General features: G+C 37.5%; 2 protein-coding genes across 3 annotated transcripts; both read left to right on the forward strand.

Annotated features, from left to right (window-relative positions):
- Window positions 1-1,607: 1,607 nt before the first annotated feature.
- On the forward strand, window positions 1,608-14,285 carry LOC114538464. The gene is made up of 14 exons (XM_028559643.1): window positions 1,608-1,929; window positions 2,054-2,139; window positions 2,972-3,146; window positions 3,971-4,060; window positions 4,781-4,860; window positions 5,536-5,786; window positions 6,195-6,355; window positions 6,527-8,239; window positions 9,140-9,366; window positions 11,185-11,400; window positions 12,263-13,112; window positions 13,381-13,677; window positions 13,799-13,844; window positions 14,255-14,285. Exons 1-14 carry the CDS (start codon window positions 1,815-1,817, stop codon window positions 14,283-14,285), a joined length of 4,338 nt encoding a protein of 1,445 aa, XP_028415444.1. The 5' UTR covers window positions 1,608-1,814.
- Window positions 14,286-16,490: 2,205 nt separating this feature from the next.
- LOC114538459 (TNF receptor-associated factor 3-like) lies at window positions 16,491-21,437 on the forward strand. Of its 2 annotated transcripts, none has more exons than XM_028559639.1 (5): window positions 16,491-16,569; window positions 19,244-20,141; window positions 20,217-20,565; window positions 20,672-20,717; window positions 21,141-21,437. In XM_028559639.1, the coding sequence occupies exons 2-5, from the start codon at window positions 19,266-19,268 to the stop codon at window positions 21,145-21,147; spliced, it is 1,278 nt and encodes a 425-aa protein (XP_028415440.1). In that variant the 5' UTR covers window positions 16,491-16,569; window positions 19,244-19,265; the 3' UTR covers window positions 21,148-21,437. The 2 variants fall into 2 exon arrangements, with proteins under 2 accessions (XP_028415440.1, XP_028415439.1); XM_028559638.1 differs by having other exon boundaries at window positions 21,162-21,437.
- Window positions 21,438-21,456: the final 19 nt, after the last annotated feature.

A 21,456-nucleotide genomic window follows, 5' to 3' on the forward strand; every position in this document is an offset into this window, starting at 1 on the left:
GGGTTATATAAGGAAATGTTGGCAGTTTTCAATGTCTCGTCTGAATGCAACCAGTTGTCCAGCACGACTTCATCACCGTGTCTTTTTACTTCAAAGTTTTTTCTTAGTTTTACCGGTGTCTTGCAAACAATGCCACACGCTTCTTTTTCATTAAAGATACGCTTCAAATGAAAAAATGCCCCCCCAAAAAGCGCCTGAGTCGAATATAAAAAATGTTATGTCTTTGATTTAGGCAATTTTAAGCTTTTGTTTACAAGCGTAGCCTTTGGCTTTAGCAATCAATGCGAGTTTTAGTTCATTCATCTAGCTTCATAGCTAGATGTTCTTTGACTTTGAAAGTAATGCTATTATTTGCCATAATTGCAACGGTTTGGGAAAGATTTAGCGTCTATTTTGAGGCTAATTTTAACTGGTACTGTTTATTCTGACACTGCATGATGCTGCATGTTTACAATTGTTAAACAAAGCGACAGTTTTAACTTTCCAAATCATTGCTATTCTATTATATCTATTTCTACAATATTAATATTATTATACACCTAATGTATGCTCCCGAGGGAAATAGTGAGTTTTGTTTTCCCAAGAGGCAAAAGTATAAATGTTTTCCGAGACGAAGTCCGAGGGAAACATTGAGACTCGAGGGAAAACAAAACTCACTATTTCCCGAGGTGTAGCGAACATTAAGTGTTTTGTTATATAGGAACAAAAACACATGTTACACGACAATTTCATTTCAAAAAACTTTGTTATGACAATATGAGGACAACAATTTTTCACTTGTTTCCTTGGCGGGAAATATTGCATTTATTTAAAGTCATGTGACTACGAATGAACCAATCACATTTAAAATACACAGCACCTATATAACAACATAAATTACATAATTTAATCTATATTTTCAGCTGAAGCAAGGCTGAATATATAGTCACCGCTCATGTGATGTGCCCTCGAAAAATAAAACACTAGATTGAAAAGAGTTATTTGATTGTTTATGATTACTTTACAGTTATGATTTTTGGCACTTCACTCGATGTAGGTAAGTACTAATGGTTTAAAGGGTCTTAATTTCGAGTGGAATTATACACACTTCAAATTCAAGCCAGGAACTGTTGATGAAAAAATGAGTCAACTATAGGTCCTCCGGCAGGAATCGAACCTACGCTTTTGCGATGCCGGTGCAATGCTCTTGCCACTGAATTTGAAGTGTGTAAAATTTCACTCGAAATTAAGACCTTTTGAACCATTATGATTACTTTACAATTTAGCTATCAAAAATTCAAACTTCAAAGACTTTTATCACCATCCAGAAATACAACTAGAGATCATTTGCCCGGGTATATTCGTTCCTCACCCCACTTTTCACCTATCTTAGTTCCTTATAATCCCTCTCGGTCCTTTGGTATCCGTTCTCGAATTCTCGGAAGCAAACGGCGGGCGATTCCTTGGAACAAAAACTTCGCTTGCCCGCGCTCGGGTGGAAGTGAAGCACAACTGACCGTTCATACAATTTCCTTGCAAGACGGAATTGCTGAAACGTTTAAGAGATGCCGTTACTAAAGAACCTGAAGGAATTCTAAGGAAATCGAGGAACTTTGAATTTTTTGTCAAGGAATTGGAAGCTGAGCTCGTTTGATAATTCACTTTCAAAATAAACAAATTACAAATTCTCGAACGGAGCCGTAGTAAAAAAATCGTTGAAGATTTTAGGCGGAAATATTTTAAAACAGCGTCCACAAAACAGCACAAAAAACAAAGCAACGTTCGCCGGGGATAGACCAAAGGATGTAAAGATATTTCCTCTTCAAAAAGAAACCATGCAATGTCCTTTGTGCAGAGAATCTGTGGCGGATGAAAACGCTTTGCAAGTTCACTATCTCATGTCGTGTTTGGGATATCTCGATAACGCTTCAACAAATAAACAAAACGAAGGTATTTCGGATCAAAAAAACTACACATAACGTAGCTTTTAATCGAGCTTCAAGCCTTGTAAAGCTTTCTTTACGCAAAGCACGCTCAGGTGTTGTCGATGTTTAATTTCTGTATTTTACAACAGCTCCTCCGAGCAAAAAGTTGGTGCAGTTCAGATGGATCAAATCGAAGCCAACTCTTGCTAGAGAAGTCTATTTGATCAGCTCTTTGGTACGTATTTTAGTTGTCTTTGAACTGCTTCTTTTGTGTGGAGTTGAATCTTCAGTTAGATCAGTCAAGATTGACAACTGTATATAATATAAAGCGATGAACTTCTGTACAAATTTTGTACAAAAGCGGTGTTTGTTCAACAACTGTGTATATTTGATCTGCGTTTGTTGTAGCTAATTTTTGAAATTTTGCGCGATCGCAGTCGTAATATACACAGGTGGCTTTTTCTAAATTAGGAGAACCACTTTGGATTAGATATTTATAGTTCAACAAGGCTTGATTATTGAGTAAAGCTTGCCACAAATTTTGCATGATTCAAACGTGTTTCCCAGTATGAATTTCCTGTACTGTCCCTTACCAACCATGCCACATAGACTGGTTGCTATGAGTTATGGGTCATTGCATACCATTTGGGTAACGAGGAAGCTGAATTGTCACCTTTGAGTAAAATCATCTGATATTAGACAGAGTAAAATACTAAAGTAGGCCACATCTGGGTGTATTGCAAGCAATGGGTTAACAAGAGACACTGACAGATAGTTTTGTTAACTTATTAACTGACAGTACTCTTCCACTGATGAGTAAAATCATCTGACATTAGACAGAGTAAAATACTAAAGTAGGTCACATCTGGGTGTATTGCAAGCAATGGGTTAACAAGAGACACTGACAGATAGTTTTGTTAACTTATTAACTGACAGTACTCTTCCACTGATGAGTAAAATCATCTGACATTAGACAGAGTAAAATACTTAAGCAGGTCACATCTGGGTGCATGATCCACCCTGGTATAAAATTGTGTCAATTAATTCACATTCAATCTTCATTTTAGGCTGGATCTGTGAAGCTAGATTGGCGAGTAATTGATGAATGTTTTCTGTCAGATCAAGTGGAGGTACCCCAGGGTTTGCATGTGTGTCAATTGGTTGTGGATGGAGATATGATGTCAACGGATGATTTCAGTGTTTCTGATACAAGTCGAACTATTGATGTTCTGATCTCTAAAGGTAAATTTGTTACTCAACTGAATTCAATCCATAAACTGGACAACTGAACCTATTATGTATCTTAATGACTTTATACAATCTTATTTGTTTTAATGTCAGATGATTTTACTCATCAGTGGAAGAGTACTGCCAGTTAATAAGTTAACAAAACCATCTATCAGTGTCTCTTGTTAACCCATTAGCTTGCAATGCACCCAGATGTGACCTACTTTAGTATTTTACTCTGTCTAATGCCAGATGATTTTACTCATTAGTGGAAGAGTACTGTCAGTTAATAAGTTAACAAAACTATCTGTCAGTGTCTTTTGTTAACCCATTAGCTTGCAATGCACCCAGATGTGACCAACTTTAGTATTTTACCCTGTCTAATGTCAGATGATTTTACTCATCAGTGGAAGAGTACTGTCCATTAATAAGTTAATGAAACTATGACTATCTGTCAGTGTCTCTTGTTAACCCATTAGCTTGTAATGCACCCAGATGTGACCTACTTTAGTATTTTACTCTGTCTAATGTCAGATGATTTTACTCATCAGTTGAAGAGTATTGTCAGTTAATAAGTTAACAAAACTATCTGTCAGTGTCTCTTGTTAACCCATTAGCTTGCAATGCACCCAGATGTGACCTACTTTAGTATTTTACTCTGTCTAATGTCAGATGATTTTACTCATCAGTGGAAGAGTATTGTCAGTTAATAAGTTAACAAAACTATCTGTCAGTGTCTCTTGTTAACCCATTAGCTTGCAATGCACCCAGATGTGACCTACATTTGTATTTTACCCTGTCTAATGTCCGATTATTTCAACTTACAATGAATGTTTTAGACTCTCCAGTTGATGAAACAACAGGCAATGTTTCTGAAGAAGAACATGAAATGGAAACCACATCAAATCCAGGCAATGTTGATGAAGCAGGTAACTTAAATTATGCTAGCTTATAATTCAAACAACAAGAGTTGAGAACCAGCGATACTGGTGCAATAATCACTTCAATCATGAGGCACTGATGAAAATAATGGGTTAAAAACTAAATCCCAGGGCCGTAGCTAGACCGCTTAATTGGGGGGTGTATATTCATATATTCGTCCTATGCCCGATTGATTTCTAGTTAATTGAACGTTATTGTTCCTACGGTATATAAACATGAATATATAAATATACACCCCCCAATTAAGCTTCTAGCTACGGCCCTGCTAAATCCTAATTAACTAACACTAAACAACAAATATTCAAGGAGACTTTAGTAATTTCATTGCTATCTTCCTCGCTTTTTGCAAAACTTTGTTATTTTTGGGGGGGCATTAATACAATTCCCACCACAATTTTTAAAAAACCGGTTGGCTTAACCCTGGGTTAAAGCAAATCTTAACATGAATTTTTTTCATTACTTCTTTACAAAGTTGAATATCTTTTTTCATGAATATTCTCGGGACCGATAGAAGTCATGTTTTCAAAAGTTTTAAAACAAACAGTGGTTCAGAAGCACATCAACTAAAACACTGGGTTTTGGGAATAACCTAATATCTTTGAACATGCAACCAGCCCGGCAGCCCCTGTACAATCATTGCATTGACAAATGACAAATCAGGTACTCTAGTATTATCTTTAGCTTTACAGTACAATATTTTCTTGCAGACGGAGAAACTGAAGTTCCATCCACAGAGGCAGAGACAAACAGAAAAAGTTCTTTGTACAGAGAGCTTATAACTCATCAAGTAAGGGAAACATTATACACTTCATGTATGCTCCCGAGGGAAATAGTGAGTTTTGTTTTCCCAAGAGTCTGAATGTTTCCCGAGACAAAGTCGAGGAAAATATTGAGACTCAAGGGAAAACAAAACTCGCTATTTCCCGAGGTAGTGTACATTAAGTGTTTTGTTATATAGGAACGAAAACATACATGTTATACACAACAATTTAATTTAAAAAAGAAACCCACTTTACTTTGTCATGACATGAAGCGGGCAACAATTTTTCATTTGTTTCCCTGGCGGGAAAGTCATGTGACTACGAATGAACCAATTACATTTAAAATACAAAGCACCTATATATTATATAAGTAATATAACAATATACATTTCTCGTCATGAAAATCAAACGAAATGATAGAAAATCTTCGTCGGCAGTCATGATAACAAGGAATACGATTTAACTGTTATCATTTTCAATGAAATTTAGTTCAAAATAGTAATAATTGTTGGAAACGAAAACACTTTAATATTAGATGCGATTTTCTCCTTTTGGTAGATGTGAACGAGTGAGTAGTTAGGAATACTCTGATGTTAAGAGCTTTTATTTGAATATCAGTAACTAACTCACTCGTTCACATCTATCAAAAGAAGAAAATCGCCCATAAAATCGCAAGTGTGAACGGGCCTTTTTAATCTCAGATTCTTCACGGGGATTCTTTTGAAACTCTAACGGGTACTACTCGGCCGGATCTCGGGGAAAGTTCGGGCTCACGGAAGGAAAGATCGGGCTCACGGAAGGAAAGATCGAGAGGGAACGGCGTATCTTCGAGGAAGACTCGTGCTCCGATAGTCAGGGACACCCAGGATACAAGTGGGATTGACGCGGCATTGATTGGCAGTGAAGAAACAACTCGGAGAAATCCGGATGATTCCGAACTTCCACGAGAAAGGTAGGCGACTTTCCATCCGAATAGGAAACAGTTTAGAACTGATAGAGCTATCCAGTATAAATAAAGTTGGTTTAGTTTAGGTTTCCTCTTGTAGTAACACTGGATCAATAGGAGATGATCCTTACTGGACCTCTAGGAAGAACAGTTTAGAACTGATAAAGCTACCGGATCAATAAGAGATGATCCTTACTGGACCTCTAGGAAGAACAGTTTAGAACTGATAGAGCTATCCAGTATAAATAAAGTTAGTTTGATTTAGGTTTCCTCCTGTAGTAACACTGGATCAATAAGAGATGATCCTTACTGGACCTCTAGGAAGAACAGTTTAGAACTGATAGAGCTATCCAGTATAAATATTATCAGTTCTTCTTTTTCAAAAACTAAGGTAACAACAAACTTTGTTGCCAGGAATAATGACGCTCCATATCACTCGTTGAGCCCAGAGGAACTGCAGGAGTTCCTCCAGCCAACAAGACCTCGGCAAGAGATCAGTGGTGGAGATGACGACAGCCCTAGCATAGTAACAGAAGAGAGAGAATCATCACTTTCGGACATCAACGGTACTGAAGGTTCGTTTGAAATGTTCAGCATTCTAAGCACAGCATTTTAATCAGCGTTTCAATCGGTATTTGCTGACTCAGCTTTTCATAAAATGCTGAGTCATCATTTTTTCAAACTTTGTTTCCTCATTCTAAAATGGTCGAAAATATTATTTCTGAAATCGGATATGTTCTGTTTAGGAAACTTGCTAAATCTTTCACAAGAGGATTTTGATGCTCGGCCGGAACTTCTCGGCCAATCAAATGGCGAGAACGAAGGCGATCACGTTCGGCCTGGAACTGTTCCCCATCCAGATACATCATCAGATCAGGGCGGCGAAGATGACGTCGTGATGACGACTCGTGAACAGTCGACGGTGGGTGAACGAGAGCGATCGGTGCGTGGTCGTGAACAACCGGGCAGGGATCGGGAACAGTCGGCTGGCGATCGTAAACCTTTGGTTGGGGAACGTGAATCATTAGTTGGCGTTCGTGAAGAGTCGGTAGACGATCGTGAAGAGTCGGCGGGCGGTCGTGAACAAGAAGCACTTCCCGTCGAACGTCGTGAGCCATCGTCAGACCGAGATAGAGAAAGTTTGACCAGTGGTCGTTCCGAGCAGTCTCCGAACAACGATGGTCGTGAAATGTCGTCTGGAAATCGTCCGAAACCATTACCGCGTGACCGTCACGTGGAATCCTCGGCTGACGATCCTGGACGTGTCGGAGACAAACGTGAGCATTCGGGTAGCGAAGATGAAACGTCAGGCGAGAATCGTAAACCGTCGGGAGACGATCGTAAAGCGTCGTCGGGCAGCCTTCGCACCGAAAACCAAGATCCATTGCTCGGCCACCACGAACTTACTTCGGCTGGTCTTCTGGGAAGATTTTCCGATGGCGACAGAGATCGACAATTCTATTCCCTCCCGGCTACAACAGGAATTTCCATCACCAGGGGTCAAAGGCTCCCCCACCAGAGTTTCCCCACCTACTCTAATGGAACTCAAGGACCAGACAACACTACCCCCGCCGGTAGCCATGGGTTGGAAAGTGATCCAATAACGACCACCATTTCAGATGATCTTCTTTTCAGAAATCATTCAAACAAAACCCATCTCAGAACCAACATCGGATCGTTTCAAGATAAAGACGCCCCCCGGCGTAATACGAAGCCTCACGACGAAGCGTTAGGCGGTCAGCGGAAACACGATGAAAGCAGGGATACAAACGGTTCCCATAGCAAAAGCGTACGCGATTCTGGTAGTACCGCTGGCCGAAGCATCGGGCGCACAATTCCTCCGAACCATCCCGGTAACGAAGGCAGGAAATCGAAGCCCGCGAGTCGCGAGGTCAGCGGACAAAACTGGGACATTGGGTCTCGAAATGAGGACGCGGATGTTCAAAGTGAAAGAAGTACACTTAGAAGTCGCCATGGTAATGCTAAAGTTCAATATATTGGTTCTCAGAACGAAGAAATGAGAATTTCAAGCACAGATGCAAGTACTTCAAGTAAGATGACTCGTGACGTTCCACGTTCCAGCAATATCTCTGTGGGTGAAAATTTTCCAGAGGTCTCCAGGCATAAGCCTCAGGGATCGTATCTGACCGACGGTGATGTCAAGCGTCCCCCGTCGTACACAACTATCCCAAGTAGACCCTATTCATCTCCACCGTATACTACATCTCAAACAGCAATCTCCCCACTGCCATCCCCTCGAGATGACGAAACGGCCGCGTCAAGTGCATTGGGGTCTGGGACCAGCGGAGTCACAGTTCGTGAGACTCGTGTCTCCTCGAAAAGCATTCTGAATCGAGACACTCCGACGGGTTCTTCACAAAAGACTGATAGAACTCAGGCTTCAAGTGGTGGCTCGCTGACCACAGCTGATAAAAAATTTACAGACGACAGCATAAAAGGTAAAATATCTAAGTTTTCTTCTGTAGTAACACTGGATCAATAAGAGATGATCCTTACTGGACCTCTAGGAAGAACAGTTTAGAACTGATAGAGCTATCCAGTATAAATAAAGCTAGTTTAGTTTAGGTTTCCTCCTGTAGTAACACTGGATCAATAAGAGATGATCCTTACTGGACCTCTAGGAAGAACAGTTTAGAACTCATAGAACTATCCAGTATAAATAAAGTTAGTTTAGTTTAGGTTTCATCCTGTAGTAACACTGGATCAATAAGAGATGATCCTTACTGGACCTCTAGGAAGAACAGTTTAGAACTGATAGAGCTATCCAGTATAGATAAAGTTAGTTTAGTTTAGGTTTCCTCCTGTAGTAACACTGGATCAATAAGAGATGATCCTTACTGGACCTCTAGGAAGAACAGTTTAGAACTGATAGAGCTATCCAGTATAAATAAAGTTAGTTTAGTTTAGGTTTCATCCTGTAGTAACACTGGATCAATAGGAGATGATCCTTACTGGACCTCTAGGAAGAACAGTTTAGAACTGATAGAACTATCCAGTATAAATAAAGTTAGTTTAGATTAAGTTTCCTTCTGTAGTAACACTGGATCAATAAGTGATGATCTTTACCTGACCTCTGGGAAGAATAGTTTAGAACTGATAGAGCTATCCAGTATAAATAAAGTTAGTTTAGTTTAGGTTTCCTCCTGTAGTAACACTGGATCAATAAGAGATGATCCTTACTTGACCTCTAGGAAGAACAGTTTAGGACTGATAGAGCTATCCAGTATTATTAATTAAGCTAATTTAGTTTGAATTTGAATATCCTTCTGTAGTAACCCTGGATCAGACATTTAATTTCGCAACATTCCTAACCCTTCGCTGTATTTCTTTTCTTTCAGAACTTCTGGAGTCTTTAAAGAAGGAGACATCAAAAGGAAAGTCATCTTCAAAGAGCCCTCGAGATGAAGTCAGCAGCACTAGTGAAATTCCTACATTGAAAACTAGACTCACAGAGCAGGAAGAACTGATCAAAAAGTTGAAAGCCAAACGCTCTGATGACAAGAAAGTGATCGAGGCACTTCGAGAAAAGGAAATCCAGTTAACGAAAGCTCTATCGTTGGCTGAGGTAGGAATTTTGTGTCTCAAGATCTGTTTCAGCTAATCTTATATTTAAATGCACAAAAGCTATCTATTTCTTCACCTTATCCTTCCCAATGCCGGCTAATTCGATATCTATGGCTTTAAGTTATTGTTAAACACCGTTTTGGATACAGAAATTTCCATTTAAAAGCGATTTAAACTCGCAATTAAACTTGCCATCGGTTTAGCAATTGTACTATTAAAGGCTATATGCACACGGTAACGTTTTCGAGGGTTTTCACGTTCGTTTTATGCCAAAACGGTTTCAAACACCGTCAAATTACAATAGATGCTGAAGCTGATATAACATATTAAACATATGTAGGACACCGCAGAAATTGGTGTTTAAGACGTTTCAACCCGAAAATCTAATCGCTGGTTCACAATTGTGCATTTCTGTATCGCCCTATCAAAGAGAAACCTTTTGAATATCTTAAAAAAGTTCAATTTTTCTTCTGAATACGCATTCTGCAATCTTTTGACAGCTCATCATACACATCTGACCGCTGTGAAATGGCCATTTTGAGGCTTAAAGTATACACAAGGTTATTAATTCAGACGATTCGTTTTTACCGTGAGCAAGCTTCAAATCTTTTGTGCAAGACATATTTTCTTGAATATTTATAAATCTTTTTCCTCACCAAGTTTGAAGCCTAAGTATCGAGAATTGCGGCTAAGCCTATACCAATTTCCGCGGTGTCCATATGTAGCTAATATAACATATTACACAATAAAATAGACAAAAACAATTCCGAAAACGCTCGAAAACGACGCTTGTGTGTTCATAGCCCTAGTAATCTCTTTTAAAAACACATTTTTAAAGCCATATTCAAAAAACGCGCGAAATATACTTGCGACCAAAACACGTATCCAAGATGGCTGCGTTGTTTTAACTTTCCCGTCTATAGCCGATGAACGAGGTCCTTTTTATGAGTAAATTTAACTTATTTCGATGACGACGTCTCTGAAATAGATTTAGGGACATGTTTAAAGACTTCTGACTCTTAGTTAATGCTAAAAAAATGACAACTATATCTTCTAAATGAAGATTTATAATCAGTATATCTTATTCTTCCGAATCAACAGTTGTTTTGAAAGATGTTCAAGAGCTTCTATTCGTGTCTAAGTACTGACGAGAACGTAAAAATATTGTCTAGATAAGAACTTTCAAGAGTATAACCTTTCTTTTAAAATCTACTGTTGCGTTTCGAGATTTTAAAGGACTTTTAAATACTTGCTGATGAAAATATTAAAGTTTGTTCATATCAGAAGTCCTTTTCGGAAATCTAAAATATCTGAATTACTTCGTAAATAGCAAATAAGGAAACATTAAAATAACGATCATAAGCTTCAATATATTTGTTAAAAAACTATGAAACTACAAGAGACGTTTAAAATCTATGTTTTTAAACGGAAATATGGAGAGACGTTCACTTTATAGTAAGATTACTCGCTGAGTTTATTGGCTTTTGTGTTAGTAATCTTAGCTTTGGGGTCGGTTGTATCAAGTCTGTTTAGCTTAAACGGTGGATAAGTCAAAATTGAATAACACTTTTAAATCTCTCTTGAATGAGTCAACTTGAATATTATGCACTGAATATGTAGTTGTAAACAGTATCTTTGTGTTAAAGTTAAAAACATTTATAGTTTGCTCGTTGAATAAAACGATAGACTTGCTTTCTATTTTGAACTTAACCACCGTTTAAGCTAAACGGGCTTGATACAACCGGCCCCAGCTTTCAAGACTATTGTATTGAGAAGCGTTTCTATAGTTGCATCTTACGTCTTTTATTCTGCCTTAAAGGGGAATAAAAAAGCGTTGAAAGACCAAGAGGAAATTGCAAGCCAGTTAATGGATGCTTTGGGTGACAAGGAAAAGGAATACGCTGAACTGGAAACACAAGCTCTTGATTTGAAGCGGCAACACAAGCGATTGATTGGCGAGATTGAAGAAATGAAGAAAAAATACGAAAAGAAAATTCATGATTTGAGGAGTATTAATGTTTCTCTGGAAGATAAGGTTCGGATTTTGTAACTAGTGAGCTATCCAGTATGTAGTTAGATCAGTTTAGGTTTCGTCCTGTAGTAACACTGGATCAATAAGAGATGATTCTTACTGGACCTCTAGGAAGAACAGTTTAGAACTGATAGAGCTATCCAGTATAAATAAAGTTAGTTTAGTTTAGGTTTCCTCCTGTAGTAACACTGGATCAATAAGAGATGATCCTTACTGGACCTCTAGGAAGAACAGTTTAGAACTGATAGAGCTATCCAGTATAAATAAACTTAGTTTAGTTTAGGTTTCATCCTGTAGTAATACTGGATCAATAAAAGATGACCCTTTCTACACCTCTAGGAAGAACTGTTTAGAACTGATAGAGCTATCCAGTATAAATAAAGTTAGTTTAGTTTAGGTTTCCTCCTGTAGTAACACTGGATCAATAAGAGATGATCCTTACTGGACCTCTAGGAAGAACAGTTTAGAACTGATAGAGCTATCCAGTATAAATAAACTTAGTTTAGTTTAGGTTTCATCCTGTAGTAATACTGGATCAATAAAAGATGACCCTTTCTACACCTCTAGGAAGAACTGTTTAGAACTGATAGAGCTATCCAGTATAAATAAAGTTAGTTTAGTTTAGGTTTCCTCCTGTAGTAACACTGGATCAATAAAAGATGATCCTTTCTACACCTCTAGGAAGAACAGTTTAGAACTGATAGAGCTATCCAGTATAAGTAAAGTTAGTTTAGTTTAGGTTTCCTCCTGTAGTAACACTGGGTCAATAAGAGATGATCCTTACTGGACCTCTAGGAAGAACAGTTTAGAACTGATAGAGCTATCACCACAAATCGTTTATTGTGGTATTTTGTTTGCTATTTAGATTAAATCTCATCATGAAACGTCTAAACCCAAATCCCCAAGACACACAGAAGAATACAAACAGCTACTTGAGTCTTGTATGAAATCTCGGGCTGTTGCCGCAAGTCTCGAAGACCAAGTGGAAGCATTAAAGAAAGAAAATAAAGATCTCAAAGATAAACTGGATTTGTCGCGAGAAGACATCTCGAAACGTACCAGAGCAAACTACTCATCTTCACCAGACAGAGGCATGGGAACAAGTCGTGAGGAGCAAACGTCTACTTCGATGAATGGTTACCTGGATACCAACGAATCGTCATCTTTCGTTGGTCGACAGCAGTTCGATAGTCGGCATAGTCCAACCGATACCCGAGCACGCGCCGAAAACGACCGATATCTATCGTATGCGTCACGATATTCGCCGAGTGATTCGCGACACCCTTACGACGATCACCGAACATCGTACGAAAGTCGACGACATCTACCGGAGAGTGCCAATACACGCCCGACTCACTCACGACCAGAATCCGAATCAACCCGAAGCCATTTTGAGACTCATCAACGAAGCCGGTCCGGAAGATCCCGAGACCGATCCGATGTTCATGCATATGAAAGTCCCGAAACAAGTCCTCGCGTTGAAAAGCATCGAAGTCGGCAGTCGAGAAGTCGCGAACGTAGCACGATGTTTGACGATCTTTCACCGTCGGAAATCGCCGGAGTGGATTTCAGGACTCCGTATTCCAGACGCAGCCACAGCACAGACGCTATTAGAAATGTTCACCGCGACCAGGACAAGATTTCGCCCAGTCAAGAAAGAGGAAGCCAAGAGCTGGACCGAAGAAGTAAAGATAGATCAGGTTTACATCGTACAGGTAAGAAAATATTCTTTATTTATACTGGATAGCTCTATCAGTTTTAAACTGTTCTTCCTAGAGGTCCAGTAAGGATAATCTTTTATTGATCCAGTGTTACTACAGGAGGAAACCTAAACTAAACTAACTTTATTTATACTGAATAGCTCTATCGTTCTAAACTGTTCTTCCTAGAGGTCCAGTAAGGATCATCTCTTATTGATTCAGTGTTACTACAGGAGGAAACCTAAACTAAACTAACTTGTATTGCAAATTGATATTTCCGCAGGCTCCTCTGGCAATCTTCGCAGTTCAAGATTTACGTCCTCAGATCTAACAGACGACTTCACCCTGACCGGCGAAGGCCTGGGTTCAACTCCCTCCCCAGAGACAGCATCATCCCGGAAATCCAGTCCCGGGAAAGGAACCCCATTCGCCCCTGATAGCCCGCGACAGTTGGATGTGGGAATGTCTGTGTTAGTCACTCGACACAGAGGAAAATTAAGTCGTGGAGTAGTTCGATATATTGGATATCTTCCTGAAAAACTAAACAAGATATACATTGGGCTCGAGCTTGGAGATTCAGGTACGATATTTCTCCGTTTAACTTATTAACTGACAGTATTCTTCCACTGATGAGTAAAATCATCGGATAGTTTTAATTTAACTGGCAAAAATTGATGTAGAATTATTTGCTACTCTTCCAGATGGTAAGCATGACGGCAAATTTAATGGCCAAAGATTTTTCAAATGGTGAGCAAACTAATTTTGTTTATGCTGGATAGCTCTATCAGTTCTAAACTGTTCTTCCTAGAGGTCCAGTAAGGATCATGTCTTATTGATCCAGTGTTACTACAGGAGGAAACATAAACTAAACTAACTCTATTTATCCTGGACAACTCTATCAGTTCTAAACTGTTCTTCCTAGAGATCCAGTAAGGATCATCTCTTATTGATCCAGTGTTACTACAGGAGGAAACCTAAACTAAACTAACTTTGTTTATACTGGATAGCTCTATTAGTTCTAAACTCTTCTTCCTAGAGGTCCATTAAGGATCATCTAAACTAAACTAACTCTATTTATACTGGATAGCTCTATCATGCCCTTGGTCTATAAATGTTTCCAAATTGGTGTTTTAAGTTTTGCTTTAATTTCGTTTCAGCAAACAAAACCACGGTGTATTTTTCTTTTGAGAAAGTTGTTATGGCTTACACGTGAAGTCAAATAAGATACGTATAAACAACTCCCATCAACAGAACATCGTTGCCAACAGACTTGTAGCTTTCTTGTCGAAAATGACATTCCAACAACATTCCTACTCGCTACAACACTGCCTCTTTTAACTTCATTATTAAGAGGAGATATTTTTCTATGTCGCGTAATATATGCTCAAAACCTCAGTTATATCTTCATGCAACAGCACTAAAATTTTCAGCATTAAAAATGTTTTGCAAAGCTGAAAAGCATCCACAAAGTATGTTTACTGTATAATCTCAAAATATTGTGAAAATGAAAAGATTTCTCGGGATACGCCGAGAAGAAAATGACACTTAAATCGAAGCTTCTTTTGTATTCATTTCAGTTATAATGGCGTTGACATTATAACATTGTTGATAGCTGCTGCATTATATTTTGTAATAACTCCTTTGTTTGGTGTTTTGCATTCACCAAATACAGTTCAAAACTTAGTTCACACAATAATCTAAAGAATAAAGGTAAAATAAATGGATTTTGAGTGGTACGCCGAAAAGATTTTAGCTTTTGAGCGTTTTCCCGCCAAAATACGCGACATAATAAAAAACCTCCTCTTAATAGTCTGACGTGTGGTTTTGTAGTATTCTTACAAAGAAGTACTCTTTCAACAACATATTTTAGCTAATTTATATACACATGCAAAGTTTTAACATATATATGTATAAAAATAACTTAACTTCAGTCTTAAGCGGTTACACTTTCACGATATTATACCAGAAGAAATCGTTAATACATCGTGTTTTTATTTTAAAAGTATTCCTATAAAGGTCTTTCTTTGTTGTATATGAACTGAAATTGCTCAATTTTCTCTAAACGGATAACTTAATCACAGTTATCGATTCAAATGATGGCTTTGTAATCGAAAAAAGATTGCATTTTGTATTTTTTTTCCGTTTTGTATCAACTTAAAGGGATCAATTTTCCCTCCACGAAGAAATTAATCATAGTTATCGAATCGAATGATGGCTTTTTATCGAAAAAAGATTGTATTTTGATCTATTGGCGGTCAGATTAACCGTGATATTACTGTCGAAATTGTTTGTGTACTTTCTCCAGGTCATTTTGAATGAGTTTGTTTCATCGTTATTGCGAAAGTGAATGAATTCCCGCCATGATCAAGAGAATTACTAACTTTGGTAAAGTTTGGGAAAGCCGGCAATCCTCTTGGACTTGGTAAAGTAAACTGTTAGAATTCTTTGAGTGATAGATATGGTTTAACGATGGTCAGGCTATAGCTAGCTTTTGAACAGCGTGATGTGTCGTGTCTAGTTTTAATGAGTTGTCTTTTTAAGTTGCCGTTTAAATATGAAGCGTTTTCAAGACGATTTCTCCTCAAATTTGGTATTGAACATTGAACAGCGTGATGTATAGTTTTAAGTTTTCTTTAAGTTGCCATTTAAATATGAAGCGTTTTCAAACGATTTCTCCTCAATTGTGGTATAACAACTGACTGAAATAGACCACAACACTTCACGACGTGTCAACTAAAAGGCTTTCGCCAGGCGAGTTAGCAAAGGTAATAATTTTTGTCTATTTTAGCAAGTTTTTCTACTGTACTTCACCTGAAAATGTTGCAAGACTCTGTCACGCGGCTCGTGGTTACATTCAAATTAAAATGCCCTTCCCGCTTTATAGTTTCTAGCGATTGTTTTGAATTTGATACTCAGATGCAGAGTGGGATTTGTAATTTAAATGTCAAGTGGAATAAACATGTGACGAACTCTCCGAAGACCAGGGCTCTCATTTTTAAGGAAATTTCCTTAAACTGAAGAAAACTAGGCTCTTTTAAGGAGACTTTTAAGGAAATGGAAGTTTTAAAGAATTTTTAAGGAAGTTTGAAACCGGGTAATTTTTTAATTTTTAGATTAAAAACATCCCCAAAACAAACAATTCTCAAAAATAACGTTACTTATTACAGTGTTTTGTCACACTGTTTTACTTTTTCTTTACGATTTTCGCCTTTTTTGAAGGACTTGCCTCTGTTTCGTTGCCTGATTCAGAACCGCCATTTTGCAAATTGCAATGCTAAAAGCTATTTTCACGCGATTTTCAGATTTTGAGGAAATGTTTTCTCATTTAAGGAATTTTTAACAGCCGAGTTTAAGGAATATTCTGCATGACGTTCTGAGAGCCCTGCCGATTGCCGAAGACACAAATCGACTGAAAACGGAAGGACTTGAATTTGTTGTGATGTGCTCGCTTTGGATTTGAATTTCTCGCTTGGTAAGTGCGTATTTTCGTTCAATATCATAACACTTTCATCCCCAGCGGTATCTTGCTGTCTGGCAGTGTGTTATCCTAAGAATAACTTTAGGCGATTAAAGCTTTTACACTCAGCCTTCGTCGGTGATTATTTTATTGTGAAGCAGGAAGTTCAACTTTGGTTAAATTTCGCCTTAGACTTAGTATAATAGCGGTTGTTATAGTTTTCCTTATCCTAGAATTACTAAAGGCAGTCGAAATTCAAAGCAGACAATCGCTTTTAAAGAATAATTTGATTTTATTTTGATTTCTGTAACGATTAACGAAATTGTTCGACAATGTAGCAATATTATTAAAACTTTGCATTCACAAGCACATTGTCATTGAAAACCCGAACGATTCGCCGTTCTCTTTCTCTCATGGGCAAAATGCTACATATAGATATAGTGCCATGCAGTAGTTCTTGATATGCTCACCATTTAAACTTAATTAACTAATTGAAGTTGCCTACCTTAAGATATATTATACTATATATAATAGCTATCTACATTGCCTTGTCTAACCATAGGTAGCCCAATGCGCTGCATTACGTACGTCACTTGGGTCACGTTTATAGTATATAATAATATTATATTATTATATACTATATACGTGACCCAAGTGACGTACGTAATGCTGCAGCACATTGGGCTACCTATGGTCTGACAAGGCAATGTAGATAGCTATTATATAGTATAATATATTTTAAGGTAGGCAACTTCAATCACAATATTCACATTGACACATGCAAACAATCCGAAAATACTTCAATTTACGCCTAAAACTAAGCTAAAATAACAAGAGAAATAAAATCTACGATGATTTTACTATACCCTGACTATATTTTAATAATGAAAATAAGTTATGGAAGCGAGAAAAATGCGAAACGTTTATGATGTTTTACTCATTTTTTGAATGGGCCGATGCTGGACCCGCGCTGTTGACTTTTAAAAACGTTTGAAAATGACGAATTTGCTATCTGATTGGCTGTCTTTTATTCTCGCTGTTGTGACAGCCGATCAGATTACAAACTCGTCATTTTCATTCAAACGTTTTTAAAAGTCCACAGCGCGGGTCCAGCATCGGCCTATTCAAAAAATGAGTAAAATATCAAAAACGTTTCGCATTTTTCTTGCTTCCATAACTTATTTTCATTATTAGAATATAGTCAGTGTATAGTAAAATTATGGTAGATTTCGTTTCTCTTGTTATTTTAGCTTAGTTTTAGCGATAAATTGAAGTATTTTCGGATTGTTAGCATGTGCCCATGTGAATCTTGTGATTGAAGTTGCTACCTTCATTTGAATAGTAATGAATACAAATTTTGACTATACTAGATTTCATAGGTAGCCCAACACTCGAGTTCCCGGCGCGAACACGCTACTCCGTGATCAGCATATATTAATTTATCCTAAGGTTGGCAACTTTATCACCAATTATCAATAATATATCACATACATACATGTCAAACTTCGATAAAAACTGAAAAACTACCATAAAATACTGCAAAATTAATAAATATAAATGAACTTGGATATATTTTCTAAATTCCGACATAGTTTTTAGCTTCAAAATGTATTGGCAAATACGGAAATTTGTTCATTTAATTTAAAATAAAGTTTTTGAAAATACATTGTTAAAATTTTCTTGTCGATAGGCGGGATCCAATTTACCCTGCATTACGTCACCTTCGGAGAAATCCCGAGTCAATCCTATTGGCTGCTTTCTCATGGAGCAATCTTCGGAAATTTTCCGACTTTTCAGCAGCCAATAGAATAAATAGGATTGACTCGGGATTTCTCCGAAGGTGACGTAATGTAGGGTAAATTGGATCCCGCCTATCGACAAGAAAATTTCGACAATGTATTTTCAAAAACTTTATTTTAAATGAACAAATTTCCGTATTTGCCAATACATTTTGAAGCTAAAAACTATGTCGGAATTTAGAAAATATATTCAAGTTCATTTATATTTAATAATTTTGCAGTATTTTGTGGTAGTTTTTCAGTTTTTATCGAAGTTTGACATGTATGTATGTGATATATTATTGATAATTGGTGATAAAGTTGCCAACCTTAGGATAAATTAATATATGCTAATCACTGAGTAGCGTGTACGCGCCGGGAACTCGAGTGTTGGGCTACCTATGTAGATACTAGAGATTTATAACTGGTCACCTCAGATTCATTGGTCAAAACACCTTTTAAGACTTTGTTTTTTCGTTCTTAATAACAAACAGAATTGATCAAAAAGAGATTAATCTGAGTCAACCGGTTTTAAAATTTAAATTATAGTTGTTTTAACGAACTATTTCATAGGAAGCCCAGACAAATGAGTTGAAGTTAATAAAAATCCGTAAAACACTTGAGATATGTGTTAAAATGAATTAAAGTATATGTAATTTGCTACAAAACTACTGTTAGAACCATGTATGTAGCGTGCTCCAATGGCGCTGCTATTTGACTATGCAACTAGCGACGTAACTTACCCAATAATATAGTATATAAGTTTTGTAACAAATTACATATACTTTAATTCATTTTAACACATATCTCAAGTGTTTTACGTATTTTTATTCACCTAAACTCATTTGTATGGGTTTCCTAGGACTATTTTCACTGAATGCGATCTTTACAAATCTTTCTTTATTGTGTAGAATATTTTCTTTGTGTTTCTGAATGGCATCATCTGTAGTCCAGGGGCAGGGGGCAGGATTTGACGAGAACCGGTTTGATGGTCCTGTAAGCGATAACTTCAAGTGCACGATATGTTTTAACGTCCTCAACGACCCGAAGAGTTGCCAGAACAACCAACATTACTTCTGTAGCGCGTGTATTCATCAATACGTTCAAAATTACTCCCAGACTTGTCCTGAATGTCGACAGGATTTGACGGTTGAAACGTTGGTCACACCTCCCAGGATCTTGTTGAATTGTATTTCAGAGCTTCCAATCAAATGTGATCACGTCAAACGAGGTTGTACCGACCGAATTCAACTTGGAAAACTTAAAAATCATCTCGAAGAATGTGGTTTTGCTCCGGTTACGTGTGCGAATGATGGTTGTGACGCGGTTGTCAACAAACGAGACAGAATTCACCACGAGACTGAACTATGCGAGTTTCGCAGAGTGCAATGTCATAATTGCGAAGAATTGAGAAATGAGATGTTGATATTGAGCGAGAAACAAGAAAATTTGAGCAAAACTACTGGTCAAAAACTAGTAAAGTTGGAAGGAAAGCTAGATCAAGTCACAACGCGGCTTCAGAATATCGAAGGGAATGTTAATGCACTGAATTTGGCTCATAACAGCGGAAATGCGAGCCTTTTTCAAGAAATTTCAGAGATCAAGAGTTTCATGAACGATGTCTTGCGTAAACTCAGCAATATCAACATTGTTGTTTGCCAAATGCAAGCCCCGGAAACCCAAGAGAAAGAAAAAAATAAAAGAGGAGACGAACGAGTTGGTGGACTAGCCGTTGCTTTGGATGATAAGAAAGATAGTTCTGCTGAAATAAAAAGAAATGATGAGCTGATGCAACACAGCAAAACACAGGTAAAATAGTTATAGACTGAAAGAGCTTTCATAATTTTTTTATTCTATGCCTATGGTATTTTACTTTCCATTCAGGATTCTTCTGTTGCTGAAAGCCCGAAGTGCAATATTCCTGCCTGGTCGCCTAAAGATTATGATGGTAATGATAATTCTGACGATGTACCTCGGCCTTGGTATGTTCCAACACTCACACCGAGAAAAGAACGGTTTAGGCTTAATAAAAAAGGCCGCGCTGCCGACGCAGTCGTCGCTCAATCTTCGCCTAGATCCAAACCCAAAACGCACAGAAATATTGAAATAGGCATGCAAGTAGCTGTTAGTGGGCTCAATGGAAATCTGAGCGACATAGGAACGGTTCGATATGTCGGAACTTTACCTCTTGACAGAGAGAAAATTTACGTTGGAGTCGAGCTGGACTTTGCAGGTACGTTTTTTACATTTTTATGTTTATTAGGAATGAAAAAATATCTCAGTAGCTTCTAAAGTTGAACCTGAATATTAACTTTTGCAATTAAACTTTTTCCTTTTAGACGGTGATAACAATGGCGTGTTTGATGGGAAACGATATTTTCAGTGGTAAGAATGATGAGTTTTAATATAATGATATATATTCAGTATTTAGACGGCCAAAAACCATGACCAGCCGACAATTTAAAAAAGTAAAGACTCCGAGAAAACCGAGAAAACCGGACATCTTGAGAGTCAAAATACGAGTCAAGCAAGACACAGGTTGAGTTAACAAAGTCCTCTTCAAGACTTCATTCTGTCTGAAAATGACTTTGGAATAAAGTCGAAAATTTACAGTCTCAACCTGTGTCTTGCTTGATTCATATTTTGACTCTCAAGGTGTCCTATTTGGAATCTTTTTTTTTTACTTTACTATATCAGTATATTTCTTAACAAGTATTACCGTGTCTTTGGTCGATAAAATTAAGTATGTTGTGACCCTGGATGTTTTTGTTCAAGTTTTTTAAGTGCAGTAATGCTTTGATAAATCAGCTTTTGATAAACTTTTTTCAGCCGACCGAATCATGGCGTTTTCCGTCCCATTGGTCATGTGACACCATGGTGATAACTATAGAACGTCAAGTATCGTATGAACTCTCTTCTATGAAATAAATCAGTTGTAAATTCTGGTAAAGTATCTCGGAAAAAGATGTGTGACGTAAATTTTTCAACAAGTAATCTTTCGCATGTTATAATTATTTTGATGATATCGATATAAACCAATCGACAAATATTGGCAATCAAGAGGAGTCGGTATAACAATCGATACTAAATACCAATGATGAAGTGTAATAGTTTTACAATGGAT

This window comes from Dendronephthya gigantea, unplaced genomic scaffold (assembly GCF_004324835.1).
Source record: "Dendronephthya gigantea isolate DGI-Jeju-01 unplaced genomic scaffold, DenGig_1.0 000185F, whole genome shotgun sequence".
Taxonomy (NCBI): Eukaryota; Metazoa; Cnidaria; class Anthozoa; order Malacalcyonacea; family Nephtheidae; genus Dendronephthya; species Dendronephthya gigantea.